Raw genomic sequence first — 22776 nt, 5'->3', positions numbered from 1 at the left:
GTCTAAAATATTTTAATAGTGACTGGTTCTAGTCATTTTATTTTGTTAGCTTTTTTACCAGATAAGAGACCACTTTCTGTTTAATGCAACATAATGGAATTAGGGTAAACTTTGCTTAAGGATATAACTACAAATGTTGAAGATTACAGGCTTTAGGATTTGATCTAGCAAGCAATTGATGTTCTACATGTTAGGTTACTTGCGGCTGTCTTTGGAAAAGTAGGTAGTTTAAAAGATTGACAGATAGGCTGAACATGTGAAAGCTAGCAAATGTATACAAATTTACGCAAATATTTAACATTATAGTTGATCAAATCTTTAAAGAAGTTTAAGCTTGGCATGAACTGTTTAAAGGTTACTTTTGTTGAGATATTTCATGGTAGACTATTAGTTTGAATTCATAATGATTTGATTGTATTGTATTTTAAATAGTTGTATGTATTGTATTTTTGTGTTGTAAGCTGAAATTGTTAGAAATTAATTATTATTATTACACCTCTGTGTTTTTATAGAATCAGCTGAATTATAAAGAAGTGATTGAAAATGTCTGCAAAACTTAAATATTTAAGTAATGTCAAAATACTGTTATAACAATTAAAAAGTTAATATTAATTTATAGGATAATCAAACATTTGAAAGTTAGTTCTCCTGCTGGACCATTGTGTTTCCAGTATGTATTTTGTAGATCTGGTTCAAAAAAATTATTTGAAATATTGCTTGTTCAAAGAAATTAATAGCCTAAATTGTTTAAATGGTTGAGTGACCATAAGAAGTCAAATAATAATGACTATATTACAAATCTCTAGTTGTGTATTGCTTTGCAAGCCCATCTATCAATCAGGTCTGACCATATAGTAACATTGTGATTCAGTGTGATATGGGGGCAGTCTTTCTTTAAGACATGTGATACAGTCTTTACACGCAGACAGGCTGTAGAGGAACACTCATTACTTAGTGCTCGCTGAGGGGGACAGAGCTAGAGCATGTGCCCAGAGGCTGCGTCTCAATGGGAGGACAGAGACGGAGAGAGCAAGAGAGAGGAGAAAGAAAGAGAGAGAGAGAGACGGGATTCTACAGCAGTTAATTAAGGATCGCTCCGCATCAAGCAAAGAGGCAAATCTATTCTGTGTCAGTGCCAGGGTCTCCTCAAGGGAAGACAGTGGTATTTCAAAGGTGGAAATGGCAAGGCTCTAAATTTGTTATTTTTGACTGGCTGAGTTGTCATCTTTCAGTCACAGTCACCGTTCAGTGCTGCTGGTTGTCCTCAAAGTGAAAAAGGGCAAGAAGAGACGAGTCAGAGGAGTTTGGGAGTCACCAAACCTAAATCAAAAAGACAGAGTTATTGGGGGGATTCCACATTAGCTTCTCGATGGATGGATTTAGGAAAGTGTGATAAAATCATTATTTACTCCATCAGGATTATTCCGGTAAGTAATGTATTGTTTAAAGGAGAAAGAGATATTTGCTGGAGGAAAGTAGAAATATGACTGCACCCAACCCAAGTGACTTCAAAAGAACGAATGTAGATACAGTTGAATACTATCAGTTAAATATTTAACATGTTCATATGGGTTTGTACATAGTTAGTGAGTTACTGCATTTTTACTACATATAGTTTTGCAGTTTTTAGTTTTTTACATACATACTACTTCATTTACTGTGTGCATTATAACAATTTGGATTAATTTTCCAAAGGCTGATTTTGCCAAAAGTTACATCCAGCCTATTCAAAGAGATCATGTTTGAACTATCAGATTAATCATAAAAACAAATTTAACTAGGCTTAGACAAGGCTAAGATACATAGAATAAGAAAAGCCAGTTACAATATTTCCCACTATCCTTGAAACCCAGTCCCAGGAGGAAGTACAGTAAACCGCACTGATTTCATACATTCAGAATAAAATCACCTGTAAGAAAGTTATTTTTTCTTTCACATGCTCTTTGAAACAGTTTTTAAATTATTTGTTTAACAAATGCACTCAGTTATAACTGTTGAAAAAAAAACACTGCAACTGTATCTAAAAGAAAAGCGTTTAATCTGTCTTTTTTATGTCCCACTATAATGGTGAAATTAAATATTCACATTTGTTTTGTAGCATTTTTAGTTGTTTAGCAGACAGTCTTATCCAGAACCACTGAAAGTAGTGAGTGCCTGCATTTTCATACTTTTCTGTACTTGTCCCTCATGGGAATGAAACCCACATCCCTGGCTTTGCAAGCACCATGCTCTTACAAAGTGAACTATATTGGTATCACTGCAATGTTTGTTGATGTCTAGCTTTTTGACAGAGGCAATTTGAAATATTGAATATTTCCCACCCAACCCTAACCTTAGACTGGGATTTGCATGTGTCTTGAAACCCCCTTATCTGAATAGCTTTGTGAGACATACTGTACATGTCTATTGATTCCCATTACAATTCTGTCAAAGCCTTGTGATTTCCAAAAGACACCAATAGAAAAGAGTTGGCAGCTAACAGCCTGTGAACCTGGAAATAAATGGTATATTCTTTATTTTGGTTTAAAGGCAAGAAAAAGGAGAGCTGAAGAGAGATAGTCAGTCTGTCAGGGGAAATCTCCCCGGGGACCATTCCACATTTGCTGCTGTGCTGTGGCTCAGGGACAAGATAAGGCAAGAATAAAAAGCGTACAAATAGGCAGCTGACAATTACTCTTAATGACGCTGTGTTTATCATGATGATTACAGGGAAGTTCAGCTGGGTCAGTGTGCCAGGACATGATTTTCTCTGCGTTTTTGTGTTCGTGCACATGTGTGGATGAGTTCATCTGTGCTGGTGTGTGTTTCTGCGTGTGACGTGATGACCAATGATGTTGACTGTGGTCTCTTCCTGTTTTGACAGATGTGTCCTGTCATGTCCTGGCTGTTGTGCCTTGTCCTCTGGGTAAGTGGGACAGCCATCCAGCTGTGCCAGGCCACCTTCTATGAGACCATACAGCTACAGCAACACCATGTCACGCGGCCCGGCAGGACCTCCATTCACATGATTGGTGAGTCCATGACAGCGCCCTCCTGCACGCCGACCTCCGGATTGTTCTACCTTTAAGCTGTGTGAATGTGCCTCCCAACTCTTGGGTCAAACGAAACATTGTAAGAGGTGTTGCCCCTTTGTATGCAGCGTTAGGGTTAATAAGTGTGCTACTTATAGCGATGGTTGTTAAAGATAAGTAATAAGTACACTATGTAGAATGTTTTGTCATGTTTTTATGGACAAAGAAGATGATGAGGTTCCCACCCTTTAGAAAATGTTTAATTGGCTGTGGTTTCCGTGGCTGCATTTGACAAAGCTATGTGTTTCCAATGGATGAATGGCTAATAAGCTAGCACTAAACACCCATTAGCCTGCTAGGACATACGTCGCACTGCTTTCACAGAGATGTCTCCATATCCATTCCAAACTGGAAAGACTGTATGTTTAGTCATTCTGAGTGACAGTTTGAATCTGGCTGCACTACTTACTCTTGGGTTACCTTAGTCCTAGTAACTTCCATGCTGAGGTATGAGTTAATTTGCCCAAAAAAATTATTGTCCTCCTGGTTTGGGTGATTACAAACTCTGTGAAATTGAGCTTAAAGGAAATTGCACTGTACTGGTACTTTTATTTTCAGGAGCCCTGCTGTGAGTTGTGGATATTGTGAATACAAGCACTGTGCATTACAGAAAAACATTCCCAAGATTTATAGTGAATGTCGTGAAGGCTTTCCACATATAGCTGCGCCAGTGCTTTTAACTGAGCGTGCAGCACTCCTCCATTGCTGTTATATTTGCAGTGCCTTAGCATGTCAACTGCTGCTTATACTCAACGTTTGCTGTCAATATCAGGACAGTTACTCAAGCTATCCCACCTTTGTTTCCTCACTCAGAGTCACACATGAGTGAGGTATGTGCTATAAAATGCAGACAAATTCAACCCAAGCCAAATCCCAGGGCAATTTATGCTTCCATGTCTTGTCCTGATGTCTACAGGGGATACTGAGGGAGAATTAAGGTTCTGGTTCAAAAGACACTGTGTCACAAAATGTCCTCAAATGTGTCGTTGCACAATTTTAATACATGCACTAACCACATGTATTTTCTATAACATAACTACTATATTATAAACTTACAGTTAAAGAAATGTAATGTCAGCACAACATACAATAGACTACATTGATCTTGGCCATTTTTCATGTTAGATTTACAGCATGTGGAGAATACTATAAGCTCGACTGGAGTTACGACTCTCCCATGAGTCTTTGCTGTTTAGACATAAGCTAATTAGTGTCTCTGCTCCGATCATAATGCATTACAACAGTATAACAACATGCATGTGATCTTAGTAGCTCTCGTCCTTGAAAGTAAAAACTACACACGGTACCATTCAACCAGTTTAATTTAAAACTACACCAAATGCCATTTAAAGGGCTGGTCTTGTGTATAGATACACAGCATACAGTAGATTAGTTGGGACAGGGAATGGATTGTAATGCTGAGTGTTTTAGTTGTGTGTTTGTCCCTGAAAAATCTTTTTAAACAATAATGAATGGGAATATGTTTGTTGAGCTTGAGCGCCCTAGCTACCAAGTAAAACAACCTTATGAAATCTCCTCTGAGATGTCAATGCTTCCTGTTCTATAGGCTTTGTGATGGTGCGGTCCATAATTACATTTTCCCACTGAAAAATCATTCACTTGGGATGTTGGCACACAGCTGTAGAGACAAAGCACTCTACAAACACATTTCAGAAAAGCAGGAGAGTGATTACAAACAGTGAAAATTATGAATACCTTTTAGTGGTAGTCTGTTCACATTGGAAAGTGTAAGGGCCTTGTCATTTCTGAATGCCATAGTTTTGGCTTTTCGTCATTCTAGGAGTGATAGGATGCCAGTGTTATGAGAACAGAATGGAATGTCTGGATTGACTGTGACAACAGGGCATTTGTTCTGTGTTGTGTGGCTGTTGGATTGGTAGCAGTATTGGGGTTGACGGGTCATGAATTGGTGGCAGGAAGGCCATTGGCTCTAGATTGTTGGGCCAATCATTGAAGCCGGCAACATGCCATAAGTTCACAGTGACTGGTATTACCAAAGGAAATTGAGATCACAAGGGTCTAGAGATCAGTTGTATCCTTGCCAATGAAAACTGTTGGGCTGTAGGCGTAAACAGTGCCACTAAGCATGATAAATGGTAGGCATAGTGCAATGAAAGGTTTTTGCTTTTAACTTGCTGATCACAGCTAAATGCAACTCTCATGTTCCAATAGGAACATAAAAAAATGTATATTGCTTCTGTAAGGCTTGAACACTAGTTAGTCAATGGCTTAATGCAAGCTAAATTATTTACACTTTTTAATTTACCAACCTTTCTTTGAAAAAAGCATTGAAAGCCCAATTAGTGCTTTATTTGTATACAATTAAAGCTTTCCATGGGTCCCTGTGCATGATATGACCAGGTTGGTGATGATTTCTGCATCAGATGTTGAATCAAAACAATGTGATGGTTAGCAGATGGATTGCTCTTTCTCTGTTCTTCACTTTATGGTGAGGTACCTACACTCTTGGAATAAATACTAATTCAAGGAACCCTGGAGATACTTTTGGAACACCAGAGACAAGACAGGGTGAAATCCCTTTGTGAAAGATGTAAATCACTTTTTGAGGACAATGTGTTTTTGAAGGAGCTTGGCCATTAGAAAGAGGTGTCTATATGACTGTCATTCTCCTTTCAAATAGTGAAGAATAAACATACATATGAAAATGTTTTTTTTTATTTGCAGTCAACATGACATGATACACAGGAAAATGACTGGTGTCCCAGAAAAACTTTCTGCAAGCAATAAGCTCTTTCCCATATCTGACAGGCCAACACATCTATTATATATTATTAAAAAGGTTCAATATTGAACCCCTTCCATCATACAAAGGTTGTGGTTTGAATGTTTACACAGGATTTCATCTAATACCTTTTTTGAGGAACCACTTTGAAAAGGGTATTTGAATAACCCCTGTGTAAACCTTTAAAACACATGGGTAGGGTTTTATATTAATTTTGTACAATTCAAATTATTTCTGTAGTTGACAATGCATTCCTAAATATTGCAACCATGTTTCCAAATATTTCGGACACTGCTAAAATTCAAATAAAAACAGAAAGCAATGATGTGCAAATCATTTTTCACTATAATTCATTAGTACAAAGACAACATATCAAATGTTGAAACTGAGAAATGTTAACGTTTTTTAATAAATACATGCCCATTTTGAAATTGTTGCCATCAACGCGTTTCAAAAATGTTGAGACAGGGGCATGTTTACCACTCTGTTGCATCACCTCTTCTTTTTACAATACTCTGTAAGCATTTGGGAACCAAGCAGACCAGTTGATGTAGTTTTGAAAGTGAAATGTATTCCCATTCTTGCTTGATATAAGATTTTAGCTGCTTAACATTTTGGGGTCTCCTTTGTCGTATCTTTTGTTTTATAATGCGCAAGATGTTTTCAGTAGGTGACAGGTCTAGACTGCAGGCAGGTCAGTTTAAGGCCAAAACTATGGAGCCATGCTGTTGTAATATGTGCAGAATGTGGTTTGGTATTGTCTTGCTGAAATAAGCAAGGCCTTCCCTGAAACTGGTTTGGTATTGTCTGGGTGACAGAATATACTGCTCCCAAACCTGTGTGTATTGTTCACCCAGTGCCATGTGCACTAATGCACCCCCATACCATCACAGATGCGCTGATAAGAAGCCGGATGGTCCCTCTCCTCACTAGTCCGGAGGATGCCGCGTTCATGATTCCCCAAAATATTTTTGATGCATCAGACCACATGAAAATGTTTCATCTTAAATGAGCTCAGGCCCAGAGAAGGCAGCTGTGTTTCTCGATCTTGTTTAAATATGGTTTCTTCTTTGCATGGTAGAGTTTTAACTTGCATTTCTGGATGCAGCCATGTACTGTGTTCATAGACAGTGGTTCTCGGAAATGTTCCTGAGCCCACACAGTGATTTCCACTACAGAATCATGTCTGTTTTTAATGCAGTGCCGCTTGAGGGCCCGAAGGTCACGTCCATCCAATATTGGTTTTCGACCTTGTCCCTTGCGTGCAGAGATTTTTGCGGATTCTCCGAATCTTTTAATCATAATATGTACCATAGGTGATGAGATCCCCAAACTCTTTACCGTTTTATGCTGAGAAACGTTTCTAAGATCCCCTCACAATCCTCATCGTTTCACGGGCCATACTGGCAGTTCCATCCCATGCATATGCACAATCTCTCTCCTGAACGCCGCTCTCACCCCAGATCCCAGTTACCCAAGTACTAACACTTGTTCCCCAATAACACTTCATATTTAGTTCTCCCCTTATCAGTAGTTCCTTCATCAAATTCAAAGTGGGCATATATTTTTCCAGAAACAACAACATTTCTCAGTTTCAGCGTTTGATATGTGGTCTTTGTACTATTTTCTATTAAATAAAGGGTTTAAATGATTTGCCCATCATCGCATTCTGTTCTGTTCATTCTGTTCTTCATATTTTACACAGTGTCCCAACTGTTCTGGAAACAGGGTTCTACAAATATATCTCAAGATGGTGTTACGGTCCTCCCCTCCAGTGAGGTTTGCAACTTGGGTATGATATTTAACATTAAGCTCTCAGTTGATTTCCATATCAAAAGTGTGATCAAGTTTTATTTTCCATCCATGGAACATTGCAATGTTACGACCTATGCTGTAACAACCTGCAGCTGAGTGACTCGTCTACACCTTTATCTCATCCCATCTGGGGTGAGATATTGTAATGCCAAGCATCTGCCAAGGGCCTAAGAAGGCTAAAATATGTCCAGAACTGTGCTGTACGTGTCTTCACCTACACCTCCCAATGAGCACATCACTCCAGTGCTTTTCAAATCAGTCTCATTGGAGGGAGTAAGGGAGTGAATGTGTTACTCTCACTATCCCTCGTCTCTCACCTAAATGGAAAACAAAAGGAAACACATTTTCTAGCTGATGCGGCAAAAGAGTTGCCCTGCATTATTTTTGGCTCAGAAATTCATGATTCATGTTGTTAATATGACCAGAAAGTGAAATATTCCTTCATTGAAAAAAACATGCTGCTATAAAAATGATGATAGATTATCAATATGCTATACTCATTCACTGAAATGGCAGTGCAGGGTGAGGAGAGGCAGAAGTGTATTTAATGGCTTCTAATAAATGGTAAAAAGACATCGAATGAAAAGACAATGTTGGACAGTGTTAGCTCGCCCATTAGGGAGTTATGTACATATATATATTTAATATTTATGTGATGGGTTATATTGCAAATTATAAAAGTGTGATAAAAGTGTCTCACATAAGCTCAGGGCGTTGGACAGAAATCAGTTGCTTGCCTTTGGAGGAGGACTGCACCAATAAGGTGCTAGGGATTTCATCACATGCTTTTTGAAGCATAGTGTTAGTGGACCTCTTTGGGGCTTTGAAATGAACGACCGGGTCTTTATATACTTGTGAAGGTAGATCTCTATATCCAGTGGTGAACCGTGACTATTGGAGATAGGCCCTCAGTAGCGGAAAAATATCTGACGTCATACATATAGATAAGAGACCTTGGATGCCTGTGTATACAAAGCATGACTTGAGACTTTTCTTTTGCAGACCTATGTAGAAGAAACAATTCTTTGATGACAGAGTCAAACGGTCCTAAGCCACACCGCGGCTTTGGCTCACAGAAGCAACAAACGTACACAACGGTTGCAAATATTGATAGCAGGAACCACATGAGAAGAAAATGCAGTCGTTTTAAAGAAACATTTGCCATAACAGTCACTCAAATAGTGGCTGAATAAATTCAACCACCCAACTACTTTCAGGTTTCAAGGTTTATGTGTCAAATGCACCCGAACAACACACTTTCACCCAGTTCTTCTCTGAATCATTCAAATGTTCATTGGCAAACTTCAGACGAGCCTGTACATTTGCTTTCTTGAGCAGGGGGACCTTGCGGGTGCTGCAGGATTTCAGTCCTTCACAGCATAGTGTGTTACCAATTGTTTTCTTGGTCACTATGGTCCCAGCTGCCTTGAGATCATTGACAAGATCCTCCCGTGTAGTTCTGGGCTGATTCCTCAACATTCTCATTATCATTGAGATCTTGCATGGAGCCCCAGAACGAGGGAGATTGACAGTTCTTTTGTGTTTTTTCCATTTGCGAATAATCGCACCAACTGTTGTCACCTTCTCACCAAGCGGCTTGGCGATGGTCATGTAGCCCATTCCAGCCTTGTGTAGGTCTACAGTCTTGTCCCTGACATCCTTGGACATCTCTTTGGTCTTGGCAATTGATTGATTGATTGATAGCTTCTGTGGACAGCTGTCTTTTATACAGGTAACAAGCTGAGATTAGGAGCACTCCCTTTAAGAGTGTGCTCAAAATCTCAGCTCGTTACCTGTATAAAATGGTCTCATTTTTTTAAGTGGGAGAACTTGCACAATTGGTGGCTGACTAAATACTTTTTTGTCCCATTACACCCTTGTAATTCACTGGAATATAGTCAACAGTGAACCATTTTGTGATTTGAGACTAAATGTAAATATAAATATAATTACCACATTACCACCACTGTCAACTCTAGCTAGGTTTGTATAGCTTGGATATTAGCCAGGGTCCTAATCAGTTTGAAATACACCATGCAAATGAAATGACAAGACATGACTGTTTTCAATGAAGCCAACTGATTTCAAATTGTTGACTAACATTAGCTAGCCAACACACCAGCCTGCCGAGTCCGCTAGTTAGCTTAGACAATGACAAAAACTTCACCAGAGTTTAGATGATAACTAAAAGTGAATGACGTTTGCTGTTGTGTAACCATGAGGTGGGTTACTTTGACCTAACAGTACTTTCAAATAACCATGACCTAACAGTTACTTTAAAATAACAAACAGTCTGTGTTTTCTCTAACTACCGATAATCTGTGTCTTCTTAATGTTCAGCTTTAGCTATCAACCTAGTTATATGGACCTAGTTAAAGGAGTAATATACATACAGTGGATACAAAAAGTCTACACACCCCTGTTAAAATGCCAGGTTCTTGTGATGTAAAATAATGAGACAAAGATAAATCATGTCAGAACATTTCCACCTTTAATGTGACCTATAACGTGAACAATTCAATTGAAAAACAAACTGAAATCTTTGAGGGGGAAAAATTAAAAACTCACAATAACCTGGTTGCATAAGTGTACAGACTCTTAAACTAATACTTTGTTAAAGCACCTTTTGATTTTATTACAGTAATCAGTCTTTTTGGGTAGGAGTCTATTAGCATGGCACATCTTGACATGACAATATTTGCCCACTCTTATTTGCAAAAGCGCTCCAAATCTGTCAGATTGCAAGGACATCTCATGTGCACAGCCCTCTTCAGATCACTCCACAGATGTTCAATTGGATTCAGGTCTGGGCTCTGGCTGGGCCATTCCAAAATGTTTATCTTCTTCTGGTGAAGCCATGCTTTTGTGGATTTGGATGTGTGCTTTGGGTCGTTGTCGTGCTGAAAGGTGAACTTCATCTTCAGCTTTCTAAAGGACGCCTGAAATTTTTTGCCAAAATTGCTTGGTATTTGGAACTGTTCATAATTCCCTCCATCCTGAAAAAGGCCCTTGTTCTAGCTGGAAAAAAAAAGAGCCCCATAGCATGATGCTGCTACCACCCTGCTTCACTGTTGGTATGGTGTTCTTTGGGTGATGTGCAGTGTTGTTTTTGCACCAAACATACCTTTTGGAATTATGGACAAAATGTTCAACCTTGGTTTCATCAGACCATAACACATTTTCTCACGTGCTTTTGGGGGTTTTGATGTTTGTTTTTGTAAACTTCAGCCAGACTTGGATGTTTTTCTTTGTAAGAAAAGGCCATCTTGCTACCCTACCTCATAGCCCATTCATTTGAAGAATATGGGTGATTGTTGTAAAATTTAGCACACAGCCAAATTCCTTTAATGTTGCTGTAGGCCTCTTGGAAGCCTCCCTGACCAGTTTTCTTCACGTCTTTTCATAAATTTTTGATGGACGTCCAGTTCTTGGTAATGTCTCTGTTGTGCCATATTTTCTCCACTTGATGATGACTGTCTTCACTGTGTTCCATAGTATATCTAATGCTTTGGAAAATCTTTTGTACTCTTCTCCTGACATATCTTTCAACAGTGAGATCCCTCTGATAGTTTGGAAGCTCTCTGCGGACCATGGCTTTTGCTCAGAGATGCAACCAAGAAAATCCTTCTAGAACAGCTGAACTTTATTTGTGATTGATCAGAGTCTTTACATGATGGCAGGTGTGCAATGACTTCTATTTGACATGAGTTTGAATGTGATTGGTTAATTCTGAACACAGCCACATCCCCAGTTATAAGAGGGTGTGCACACTTATGCAACCAAGTTATTGTAAGGTTTTTATTTTTCCTTTTTCCCCCTCGAAGATTGCAGTTTGTTTTTCAATTGAATTGTTCACATAACAGGTCACATTAAAAGTGGAAAACGTTCTGACATGATTTATCTTTGTCTCATTCTTTTACATCACAAAAACCTTGCATTTTCACAGGGGTGTGTAGACCGTTTATACCACTGTATTTGTTGATTAAAAATTTCTGGCATGATTTTGCACCGCCCCCACTACACAGCCAATGAGGAGTCACTATTGTCATCTGATAAAGAATAAACAAATTAACCTACTCTTTAAAAAATCAGTTCTTTCCCACATTATATCTGTCATCCAACCTGCCCATTTTGATATTTGATAAGGGAGTGGACCATCAAATATACATGTAAACTAAAAATAAAATTAGCTTATTATTGTATTTGTACTTTTACCTTATTTTTTAATTAAATAACAAGCATCCTTAGGCGGCACTGCATTAAAGACAGACACGACTCTGTAAAGGAAATCCATGCATGGGCTCAGGGACGCAATTTATGTGAACACAGTTTGTCGTTGCATCCAATGCAAAGAAGAAACCATAAATATAAAAATCCAAAACCACTGTCACCTTCTCTGGTCCCAAGCTCTTTTCAGATGAACTGACGCTAAGTGAAAAACTGTCCTGGGGTCTGACAAATCAAAATGTGAAATTTTTTTTGGGAATCATGGATACCGTGTCCTCCAGGCTAAAGAGGAGAGGGATCATCTGGCTTCTTATCAGTGCATGGTTGCCAGCATCCATTATGGTATGGGGGTGCATTAATACATATGGCATGGGTGACTTGCATATCTGTGAAGGCACCATTAAAGCTGAACAATAATTACAGATTTTGGAGTAACATATGCTGCCATCCAGACAATGTCATATTCAGGGAAGATCTTGTTTATTTCAGCAAGACAATGCCAAACAACATTCTGCGTGTATTACAACAGCATGACTCCATAGTAAAAGAGTACTGGTGCTAAACTGGCCTGCCTGCAGTCCAGACCTGTCACCCATTGAAAACGTTTGGCACATTATGAAATGAAAAACACAACAAAGACCCCGAACTGCTGAGCAGCTGAAATTCTATATAAAGCAAGAATGGGAAATTATTTTGCTTTCAAAACTACAGTTGTTGGTCTCCTCAGTTTCCAAACGATTACAGAGAGTTGTTAAAGAGGTGATGCAAACAGCGGTAAACATGCCACTGTCCCAACTTTTTTTTTTTGTTTTGCTGGCATCAAATTCAAAATTGACATATATTTTTCCAAAAACAATACATTTTCTCAGCTTCAGCATATGATATGTTGTCTTTTTACTATTTTCTATTAAATATAGGGATTAAATGATTTGCACATCATTCGGTTTTCATTTACATTCTATGCAGCGTCCCAACTTTATGTAAAAATCTTAAAATGAAAATGATACACTATGTATGAATGAAAAATGGGGTAATAATACTATTTTGAAAGTGGAAATATACTGTATGTATGTATAATCCCATCTCTGAGAAAAAGGCTTTCAAAGATGCAATTTACACACTTGCTTTCCTTTAATCCTTAAGATACATATTTTTAGAAAAGGACCAGGCCTACTTTCACCAAATTGACAAAATTGATTCCCTGAACATTATCTCACAAAGTTCCCCCATTAGGCAAATTGCATATAGTTTTATCATAAAGATTTTTTGCACTGAACAGCTAGATTGCTGGTCTTTGTTCACACCTATTTAGCATTGTTCACACCTCCTTAAGACTTAGTGCCACCGTGGCTTTAGGAACTTCTATGTTAACACATGTCACTGAGGCATTAGGCTAGCCTGGGGTACGTGAACCATTCAGTCATTACAAGTCAGAATAGTGCATCCTCCAGAAACAAACATCTCTTTTCTAATAATAAAAAAGCATTAGGTAGGCAGATGCGTTTGTATGAAATCAATCACTATTTCCATAACAAAACACCCAGATTGTCGAAGTGTATTAATGAATTTGTTGTGCAGCTGAATTATCTTACCTGACTGCCCTTTGCCTACCTACTTTATGATAGTGACCTGCATTTGACCAAGTTAGCCAAAAATCTGGTTAGTGTATTGTTTTCCAAGGAATCTCAATCAAAGCTTTTTCTCTCATGTTTTAAGTGTATGATTAAACTGATATACAACAATTACAAATTTTCACAGTCTATTTGCTCATATTTACCCAGGGTGGGTAATAATTCTGGAGGGCATTGTAAACATGAGGTGACAGACATGCCAAACTTCCTTAGTCATCTATCAACATGGGGAAGGTCAGAGAAGACAAATTATATGAGACAAAAGGTTGTTGACCTTCATAAATTAGGCAATGCCTATAAAAATTTGCTACACTCCTGAAAATACCCATCTCTATTATTAGGTTCATAATTAAGGATTGTATATCAACTGATGCTTTAATAAACATGCCTGGAAGAGGATCACGTTTTGTCCCCATGCAGTGAATATGATAGTTTGACGTAAAACGTCTCCCTGAATTACAGTTTCAGTATTGCAGAAGTTGCTGGAATCTCGGAGTCACCAAGTCTTAAACTACAATTAAACACCACTGTCATGCCAACAGGCTATTTGGATGACTTGGTAGAAGAAAGCCTCTACTCTCACAAATACATGCATACATCAGTGCCTAAACATCATTGGCTCTTTACTTGGAGCCAGAATCTATTGTCAGATGTTTTGTCTGGCCATAGATCTGGTCTTGTCATGAGAGTAGCTCCCTTTAAAATCAATTCATGTTGTGTCATGTCGCCATGTTGTGTCACATCCAATGGCAGCATCCAAACAAAAGAAATGCCATGGAGTGATTCTCGTTGGCTGAAGCAAGCAAGGTTTCTGGTGTAGCATGTTTAATGTCACATTCACACAATTCTGATGGCAAAGCAAAGTGACGAAAGTAGTGCAGCTGAAGTCTAAAGGTATTAATTAGGCTATTTGAAAAGGTTTAAATAAAAAATGATTAAAATGACATTGCAACTGACATTGCTGCAAATCTTGCATCGCTTTGAAGCTTGTAGACCCTCAACAAAAAAATAATTACATATCGTTGTGTGTCAGCAGTTTTCCTTTTGTTATGTCAATCACTAATGGTCACTTAATTAGCCTTGTCAGCGGCAGTTTTTAGACTGGTAGTTAGTCTAGCCAGCATGCATCCCGTGGGCCCTGCGCTCCAGAGGGCCCATTGATTTGATTAGTCATCCCCACTCTGATATTTTTATTTACATTTCAGTCGTTGTGAAGACGGTCTTATCAAGAGCAACTTAGATTTAGTATCATGTTAACATGGCATAAGTCATGGAAGAAAAGGAGAGGACTGCAGGGAATGAACACTGAAACAGTCTATTGTCAAGAGGGGGGCAGCTAAAATGTTTCTCCACTGGGTGGAAGACCTTCCAAATAAATGTAGGCCCACTAGGACTGGCCCTGGAATGGAATGTTTCCAGTGCCAGTCCCAGCACAGGCTAATTCTAGCTGAAGGTAGTATTCCTGAATAGATGATTATGTATGTCCGGTGAATCAGGAGGGTGGGGAGTGTACTTCTCTTCCACCCTGCAGCTGTACTTACAGGACACAGCAGCAGCCGGGGCTTCACTCTCCGACTTGCTGGGGGCTGTTTTGAGCTCTTCTGGTGCAGGCAGACGGCGCGGTCGCATGATTCACAAGGTGCCGTATTTATTCGGTCCAGAGAGCGTGAACGGCACAACACAAAACAGGAACAGATTGTGGTTTTTCGTCCGTGCATGGCGGGCATTGTTTTCCTACTAAAGGTTATTTGTTGACAAGTAACAGTTCACTCCGAACAGGGACCATGCTATTGCACACTCAAGAAAAGTGTTGTAACATAATGCACTATGGCCACTGAAAAATTATTTAGACTTTTTCTGATCCCACATAATCTCTGTAAGTCATACATTTTAGATTCTTATATCAGCTTTGTGTACTTTATGAACTGAACCATATTGCTTAAAACAAACATAAAACTGCCTACAATTAATCTGCAGTGATTTAGTTGTATATAAATTATATGGTTATGTTTTTGAGTGTATAAAAGGGGTGTGATCACTGGGAGAATGTTTAATATTTTAAATGCTAAATGCTATCTTTCAGACATTCAATTTTCCCATGTGGTTTGTGTGCACTTAACAGTGGTACTGAATGTAGAGTAGAAGGAAACATAGGCCATCGTAAATTAATCTGGAGTGATTGTATTATAGTAAATGGCCTTCATCAAAGAAATGTAACAAATTGTGTATCATAAGGGAAGAATATTTTTTTCATTATTAGGCCTAATGGAGTTTTTTTTCTGTTAGGTTGTCAGCAGAGAGACTATAGAGAGGAGATTTTGTATGAAGTCTGAAGTGGTCTCACTCTCAATGACAGCCTCTTCATTACGGATGGCATGGTTTGAACTTAGACAGCACTATGTTGAACTTCACTGAGCTGGATGGTTCTTTCCTAAAAGCCCTGAAGATACAACACATACAACATCGACATCTTGTTGTTGTAGGCCCACCACACTCCCAGTATGTTTATTTAAATTCTTTGTGCAAATAAATTCTTAAAGAGCTACTGCTCCCAACTGATTTGGCCTTGTTTTAGAGCATGCTTATTATTAAGAAATGCAGGAGCCCTGACAGGCCCAAATGAGAATTGTCTTGGAAGTGAGGTTTAATGTGGGAGCCTTTTGGCCTGGTGTAGAGTACACACGCAACAGTCAAAACCTTGAAACAAACAGCTGACTTTTTCCAACCCAAATTCAGCAAGGGCAGCAAATCAAGCTGCTTTTAGCTGCAATGTTTTGAGGTCTGATTTCTCCACCAATTCTGGTTATTTACAGCAATAATGTTTGAGCCTGTGGGTGACCCGGCCCCTCAGAATGAACATGCACACATGCCAATTTAACCATGACAGAGTATGGGGTATGTGGAAGAATGGTAGCTAGCTGGCTAGCATCCAGATTGTGACAATGTTTAGCAAAATAATTGCTATCTGGCTACATAACCAAATACAGTGAGGAGAACAAGTATTTGATACACTGCTGATTTTGCAGGTTTTCCTACTTACAAAGCATCCAGCAAAACCACATTGTATTATTTTTTCATAATTAATTTGCATTTTATTGCTTGACATAAGTATTTGATCACCTACCAACCAGTAAGAATTCCGGCTCTCACAGAGCAGTTAGTTTTTCTTTAAGAAGCCCTCCTGTTCTCCACTCATTACCTGTATTAACTGCATCTGTTTGAACTCGTTACCTGTATAAAAGACACCTGTCCACACACTCAATTAAACAGACTCCAACCTCTCCACAATGTGTAAGGACATCAGGGATAAAATTGTAGACCTGCACAAGGCTGGGATGGGCTACAGGACAATAGGCAAGCAGCTTGGTGAGAAGGCAACAACTGTTGGCACAATTATTAGAAAATGGAGGAAGTTCAAGATGATGGTCAATCTCCCTAGGTCTGTGGCTCCATGCAAGATCTCACCCCGTGGGGCATCAATGATCATGAGGAAGGTGAGGGATCAGCCCAGAACTATACGGCAGGACCTGGTCAATGACCTGAAGAGAGCTGGGACCACAGTCTCAAAGAAAACCATTAGTAACACACTACGCCGTCATGGATTAAAATCCTGCAGCGCACGCAAGGTCCCCCTGCTCAAGGCAGCGCATGTCCAGGCCCGTCATGTGGTCTGATGAGATTTAAATATAGCTTTTTGGTCTAAACTCCACTTGCCGTGTTTGGAGGAAGAAGAAGGATGAGTACAACCCCAAGAACACCAACCCAACCGTGAAGCAGGGAGGTCCTGGAGTGGCCTAGCCAGTCTCCAGACCTGAACCCAATATAAAATCTTTGGAGGGAGCTGAAAGTCTGTATTGCCCAGCGACAGCCCCGACACCTGAAGGATCTGGAGAAGGTCTGTATGGAGGAGTGGGCCAAAATCCTTGCTGCAGTGTGTGCAAATCTGGTCAAGAACTACAGGAAACATATGATCTCTGTAATTGCAAACTACTCTTAACAACTGGTTGTGATTTGGACAAAAAAGCCATCAAAAGTGATAGTGTCTGATACCAGCTGGCCATCCAACATTATGGAAGAGACTTCAGTCGCCGTTAGCCTCAACTTTGTATGGTAGCCCATCTATGATAGAAGTAGAAAAACATTGTGTTGTAGTTGCATTTAAATTGAAAGTCGCCCACTGCAAGGCATGCAAACATATATAAAAAGTGTAATAATTACATATTTTCATTGAGTAAAATAATTAATAACTTCTTTAATTATTTTGAATTATTTTGACCATATCCAACAGTAATTACACTCACCTAAAGGATTATTGGGAACACCTGTTCAATTTCTCATTAATGCAATTATCTAATCAACCAATCACATGGCAGTTGCTTTAATGCATTTAGGGGTGTGGTCCTGGTCAAGACAATCTCCTGAACTCCAAACTGAATGTCAGAATGGGAAAGAAAGTTGATTTAAGCAATTTTGAGCGTGGCATGGTTGTTGGTGCCAGACGGCACCAACAACCATGAAATGAATGGTGTGAAAAGGGCAAAACATCCAGTATGCGGCAGTCCTGTGGGCGAAAATGCCTTGTTGATAGAGGTCAGAGGAGAATGGGCCGACTGATTCAAGCTGATAGAAGAGCATTTTTGACTGAAATAACCACTCGTTACAACCGAGGTATGCAGCAAAGCATTTGTGAAGCCACAACACGCACAACCTTGAGGCGGATGGGCTACAACAGCAGAAGACCCCACCGGGTACCACTGATCTCCACAAATAGGAAAAAGAGGCTACAATTTGCACAAGCTCACCAATATTGGACAGTTGAAGACTGGAAGAATGTTGCCTGGTCTGATGACTCTCAATTTCTGTTGAGACATTCAGATGGTAGAGTCAGAATTTGGCATAAACAGAATGAGAACATGGATCCATCATGCCTTGTTACCACTGTACAGGCTGGTGGTGGTGGTGTAATGGTGTGGGGGATGTTTTCTTGGCACACTTTAGGCCAATTGGGCATCGTTTAAAAGCCACGGCCTGCCTGAGCATTGTTTCTGACCATGTCCATCCCTTTATGACCACCATGTACCCATCCTCTGATGGTTACTTCCAGAAGGATAATGCACCATGTCACAAAGCTCGAATCAGTTCAAATTGGTTTCTTGAACAGGACAATGAGTTCACTGTACTGAAATGGCCCCCACAGTCACCAGATCTCAACCCAATAGAGCATCTTTGGGATGTGGTGGAATGGGAGCTTCGTGCCCTGGATGTGCATCCCACAAATCTCCATCAACTGCAAGATGCTATCCTATCAATATGTGCCAACATTTCTAAAGAATGCTTTCAGCACCTTGTTGAATCAATGCCACATAGAATTAAGGCAGTTCTGAAGGCGAAAGGGGGTCAAACACAGTATTAGTATGGTGTTCCTAATATTCCTTTAGGTGAGTGTATGTAATATCTAGTCAAAATGTTGCATGATTCCACTGCTTATATTAATTTGCATGTATTCCAATGGAGGACCTTTATTTTATAGCCAGAATGCAAATTCTACTTTCGTGGCTATTTCTTATTGTGGCTAGATTGATACTGGTCAATTTCACATGGAGCCTCGCCTATATAGAGCAGGGATGTCAAATCCCACAATGGATCTAGTACCTGCTAGTGTTTGGATTTTCCTTTGAACGGGTGTCAAACTAAGACCGTGGTGCAGGGAGTTCCTGACTAAGCAGTGACCTTAATTAATCAAGTGCAAGGTAGGAGCGAAAATCACATACTCTTGGTCCTTCATGGAATGAGTTTGACACCTGTGATATAGAGGCTTTGCAATCCCATATATAAGCATGTGGGACATGGCAAATCCAACCCTGTATGACATGGTTATACAATCTCGGGGGACTTTTCTTGTTTAACAAGATTGATGAGTTGGTTCTTTCTGCAGCTGCTTTTTAAACTGACCGACAAGAAAATAAAAAAGCGTATGTCCGGCATTATAAAAATCTGAAATTATACCAGACCCAACAACATAAAATAATAATTCACTCATGTTTGGCTACAGGTAGTGGAAGGATCCAAAACAATTCACCTATGCATTATGGCGAAGGAGGGCCATCGTACAGGACTCTCTTCTCGCTAGAAACAAAATGAAAAATGGATTTTTAGCTGTCGCAAACAAAGGTAGCATCCTTCTCTTCCCGCTTCTAGACAGTGACAGTTTAATAGCCTTATATAATGCATCCTCCTGCAGGCACATTATTTTGACTTACATTACCTTTATCTTCCCTTCAGACCTCCTCCAAGAATACTTGGGTTCAAATGCTATTTGGAATCTTTCAAAAACTCTGACATTGAGCATTTCTTTTAGTATGCTTTGAAATGCCAGATGTCAGAAGTTTGAATTAGGAACAGGAGCAGGAAAGCTTAATCAAGCAATACAATATTAGAAGAAAAAAAGCTTCTTTTTTTTACCCCTGCAGGACAGCATCTGAGCCAGACAGCCAATGCACTCACTAGTCTAATTTCACATGATCCCAGCCTTCCTGCAGTGTCTATAGGAAGTGGCATGCAGCCTGAGCCTCAGGTCCTGCTACATCTGGAGCCTGCCAAGCTCACTTTGTTCCAATACTCTCCATATATGCCATAGTGACCCCAGAGGACCACCACTCCAAACCCATAAACTAATGCCCTGTCTATAAAACAGTAGCCCCATATCATTTGCCACATTCCACATTCATGGTAATGGGTTTTTGACAAGACATCAGGTCTGTTTCAAAGGTGGATGAAGATTGATTAACTCGAACTGATGGGTAAAATCTGCATCTGGGCCCCATTTTCTAAGCTATTTTACATTTGGTTTCATGTAGGTAAAAGTAATAATTATTTGGATGTAACACTTTGGAAAGGCAATAGCCACGCCTTGAAGATATTGTTGGGTTTAACAATTCTCAATTTCCTCAAAGGGTTCCCTCCTAGACCCTGTGATTAAATTATTTGATGAGACCAACACGTGCTTAGTGCTTGTAGATATTTGTCTGCACAAAATGTTTATTGAAAAGGTACATGCAGGGGCATTGTGCAAAGTGTTATATTTTTGTGGTCATAACGTGTATACAAAATGAATTCTGGTGGCCAACAGCTTAATTAATTACCAACAGTCTCTCCTCTGCCTCTGCCAGCTGTTAGCAGCCTTAGACACTCTGAATGAGGATCCCCATGCATTAATAACTATGCTACATCATTCCCACCATGCTCAATGGCCTCAAGCACACAGGGTTCTCTGTGCCAGCGGAGAACACACACACACACACATACATACACACTCAAACACACATATCCCTGTTTTGCTATATTTCTGAGGACTTTAGGGAGGACAAATTAATTCCCATTCAAAATCATATTTCCTCTCAGTAAGCTATTAATAAATCCAAACTCTTACTTTTTGACCTAACCCCTGTTCTTGACCCTTAATTTTAAACCTTAAGCCTAAATGTCCTCATTGGGTCATTTTCTTAAGGAAATGCTGGGTTATTGATGCTTTGTGCTGGGTTGTTTATGCTTTGTTGTTGGTTATTGATGCTGGGTTTTTGAGGTATGATTCAGTGAGACAGATTAAAAGACTGGCAGCCAGGCTTAGTTCAGGTGTGGCATTCAGATTCGGATAATGTTTTAGCCACTTTGGCTACCTGTGAGTCAATTCTAGTTTCATTTCATTATCACATGCTATGTTTGGACACTTTGACATTTTTAATTCTAATTCTAGCAGGGCTTAGACCAGTGCCAGTTCTACAAGTGACTATGCACCTATCAGTGATAGAACATGTAAGCAAAATACTGTATACTAGGGGTGTCGCGATATACTGGTATTGACAATAACCGTGATATTCAGATAATGAAATATTGATATCATGTTAATAATACACATATGATTATATTGTATTTACTAGGTGAAACGGAAGTTCTATTTTTCCAAAAACTCTTCTCGGTTTGTCGATACCTTATTCATGTCACCAATAGACAAACAGTGTATGTGCTTAAAGAAGGAGACTGGACCTATACACTGGTGTTGAAATCAACTCGTTAACCCCACTAGAACCCCTGGGAGAGATCCGGAAAGACGCGCCATTTTAGTAGCCCATTCACTCCTCTCAGTTTTTCCATGGCTTATTCATGGCCAAACGATGCATTTGTCTGGACCTATACACTAGTGTTTGGATTAAAGCCTTTTCGTAGCCTATTCACTAGGTGAAAATGTTTTGTATTTTTCCAAAAACTCCTCTGGGTGTTAGGCCTTGTGGATCTTTTGTTTATCAGTGGCCTTTTCACTATCCATTAAGTGTAATTGTTCTTTTTGTTTGCTTAAATGTTTTTTATTTGTACAGTTACGGTTGCAGACTCTCCACCGCCATACATTCTTATTTTGAGTGTAATTAATTTGCCAAAAAAGCGAAAAGAGTACATCAAACAAAGTGGAAGATGATTTTGACTGACAGCATTTTTTCTTTCAAATTTTCTATAGATACCGTGATAATATCGTTACCGTGAATTATTTTGGCCACGATAACCATGTAGTGAAAGTCTTATATTTTGACAGCCCTACTGTATACCCCAATATTGTCTCAATACGAGCAGTAGTGATGGGACGGACGATTGATACAGAAGCTCAAAGTATTTTTATTGTCAAATGAACAAAATAACATAATGTCGTTCTGAACAGTGAAATTCTTGTGACATGGCACGGAAAATCTATACAGTAATAGTAGAATAGAAAGCAAAAAAAATTTTTATTCCAAAGAGTGCAGAAAATGGGTATACGGACATTATGAAAATAATATTAAATATTATCAATAGAAATATACACTCACCTAAAGGATTATTAGGAACACCATACTAATACTGTGTTTGACCCCCTTTCGCCTTCAGAACTGCCTTAATTCTATGTGGCATTGATTCAACAAGGTGCTGAATGCATTCTTTAGAAATGTTGGCCCATATTGATAGGATAGCATCTTGCAGTTGATGGAGATTTGTGGGATGCACATCCAGGGCACGAAGCTCCCGTTCCACCACATCCCAAATATGCTCTATTGGGTTGAGATCTGGTGACTGTGGGGGCCATTTCAGTACAGTGAACTCATTGTTATGTTCAAGAAACCAATTTGAACTGATTTGAGCTTTGTGACATGGTGCATTATCCTGCTGGAAGTAGCCATCAGAGGATGGGTACATGGTGGTCATAAAGGGATGGACATGTTCAGAAACAATGCTCAGGTAGGCT

At 39.4% G+C, this 22776-nt stretch overlaps 1 protein-coding gene across 2 annotated transcripts in view; it reads left to right on the top strand.

Annotated features, from left to right (window-relative positions):
- The first annotated feature begins 965 nt into the window (after positions 1–965).
- LOC105013732 (chemokine-like protein TAFA-1) overlaps positions 966–22776 on the top strand; it is a 44330-nt gene continuing 22519 nt past the window's right edge. For both annotated transcript variants that reach the window (XM_020051403.3, XM_010875480.4), the window contains exons 1-2: positions 966–1427; positions 2864–3011. In XM_020051403.3, coding sequence (XP_019906962.1) covers positions 1374–1427; positions 2864–3011 — 202 coding nt within the window. In that variant the 5' untranslated portion in view covers positions 966–1373. The remainder of the gene's footprint in view (positions 1428–2863; positions 3012–22776) is intronic.

The sequence above is a fragment of the Esox lucius genome, chromosome 12, assembly GCF_011004845.1.
Source record: "Esox lucius isolate fEsoLuc1 chromosome 12, fEsoLuc1.pri, whole genome shotgun sequence".
NCBI classification, from domain to species: Eukaryota; Metazoa; Chordata; class Actinopteri; order Esociformes; family Esocidae; genus Esox; species Esox lucius.
This window is presented reverse-complemented; position numbering and strand designations above follow the sequence as displayed.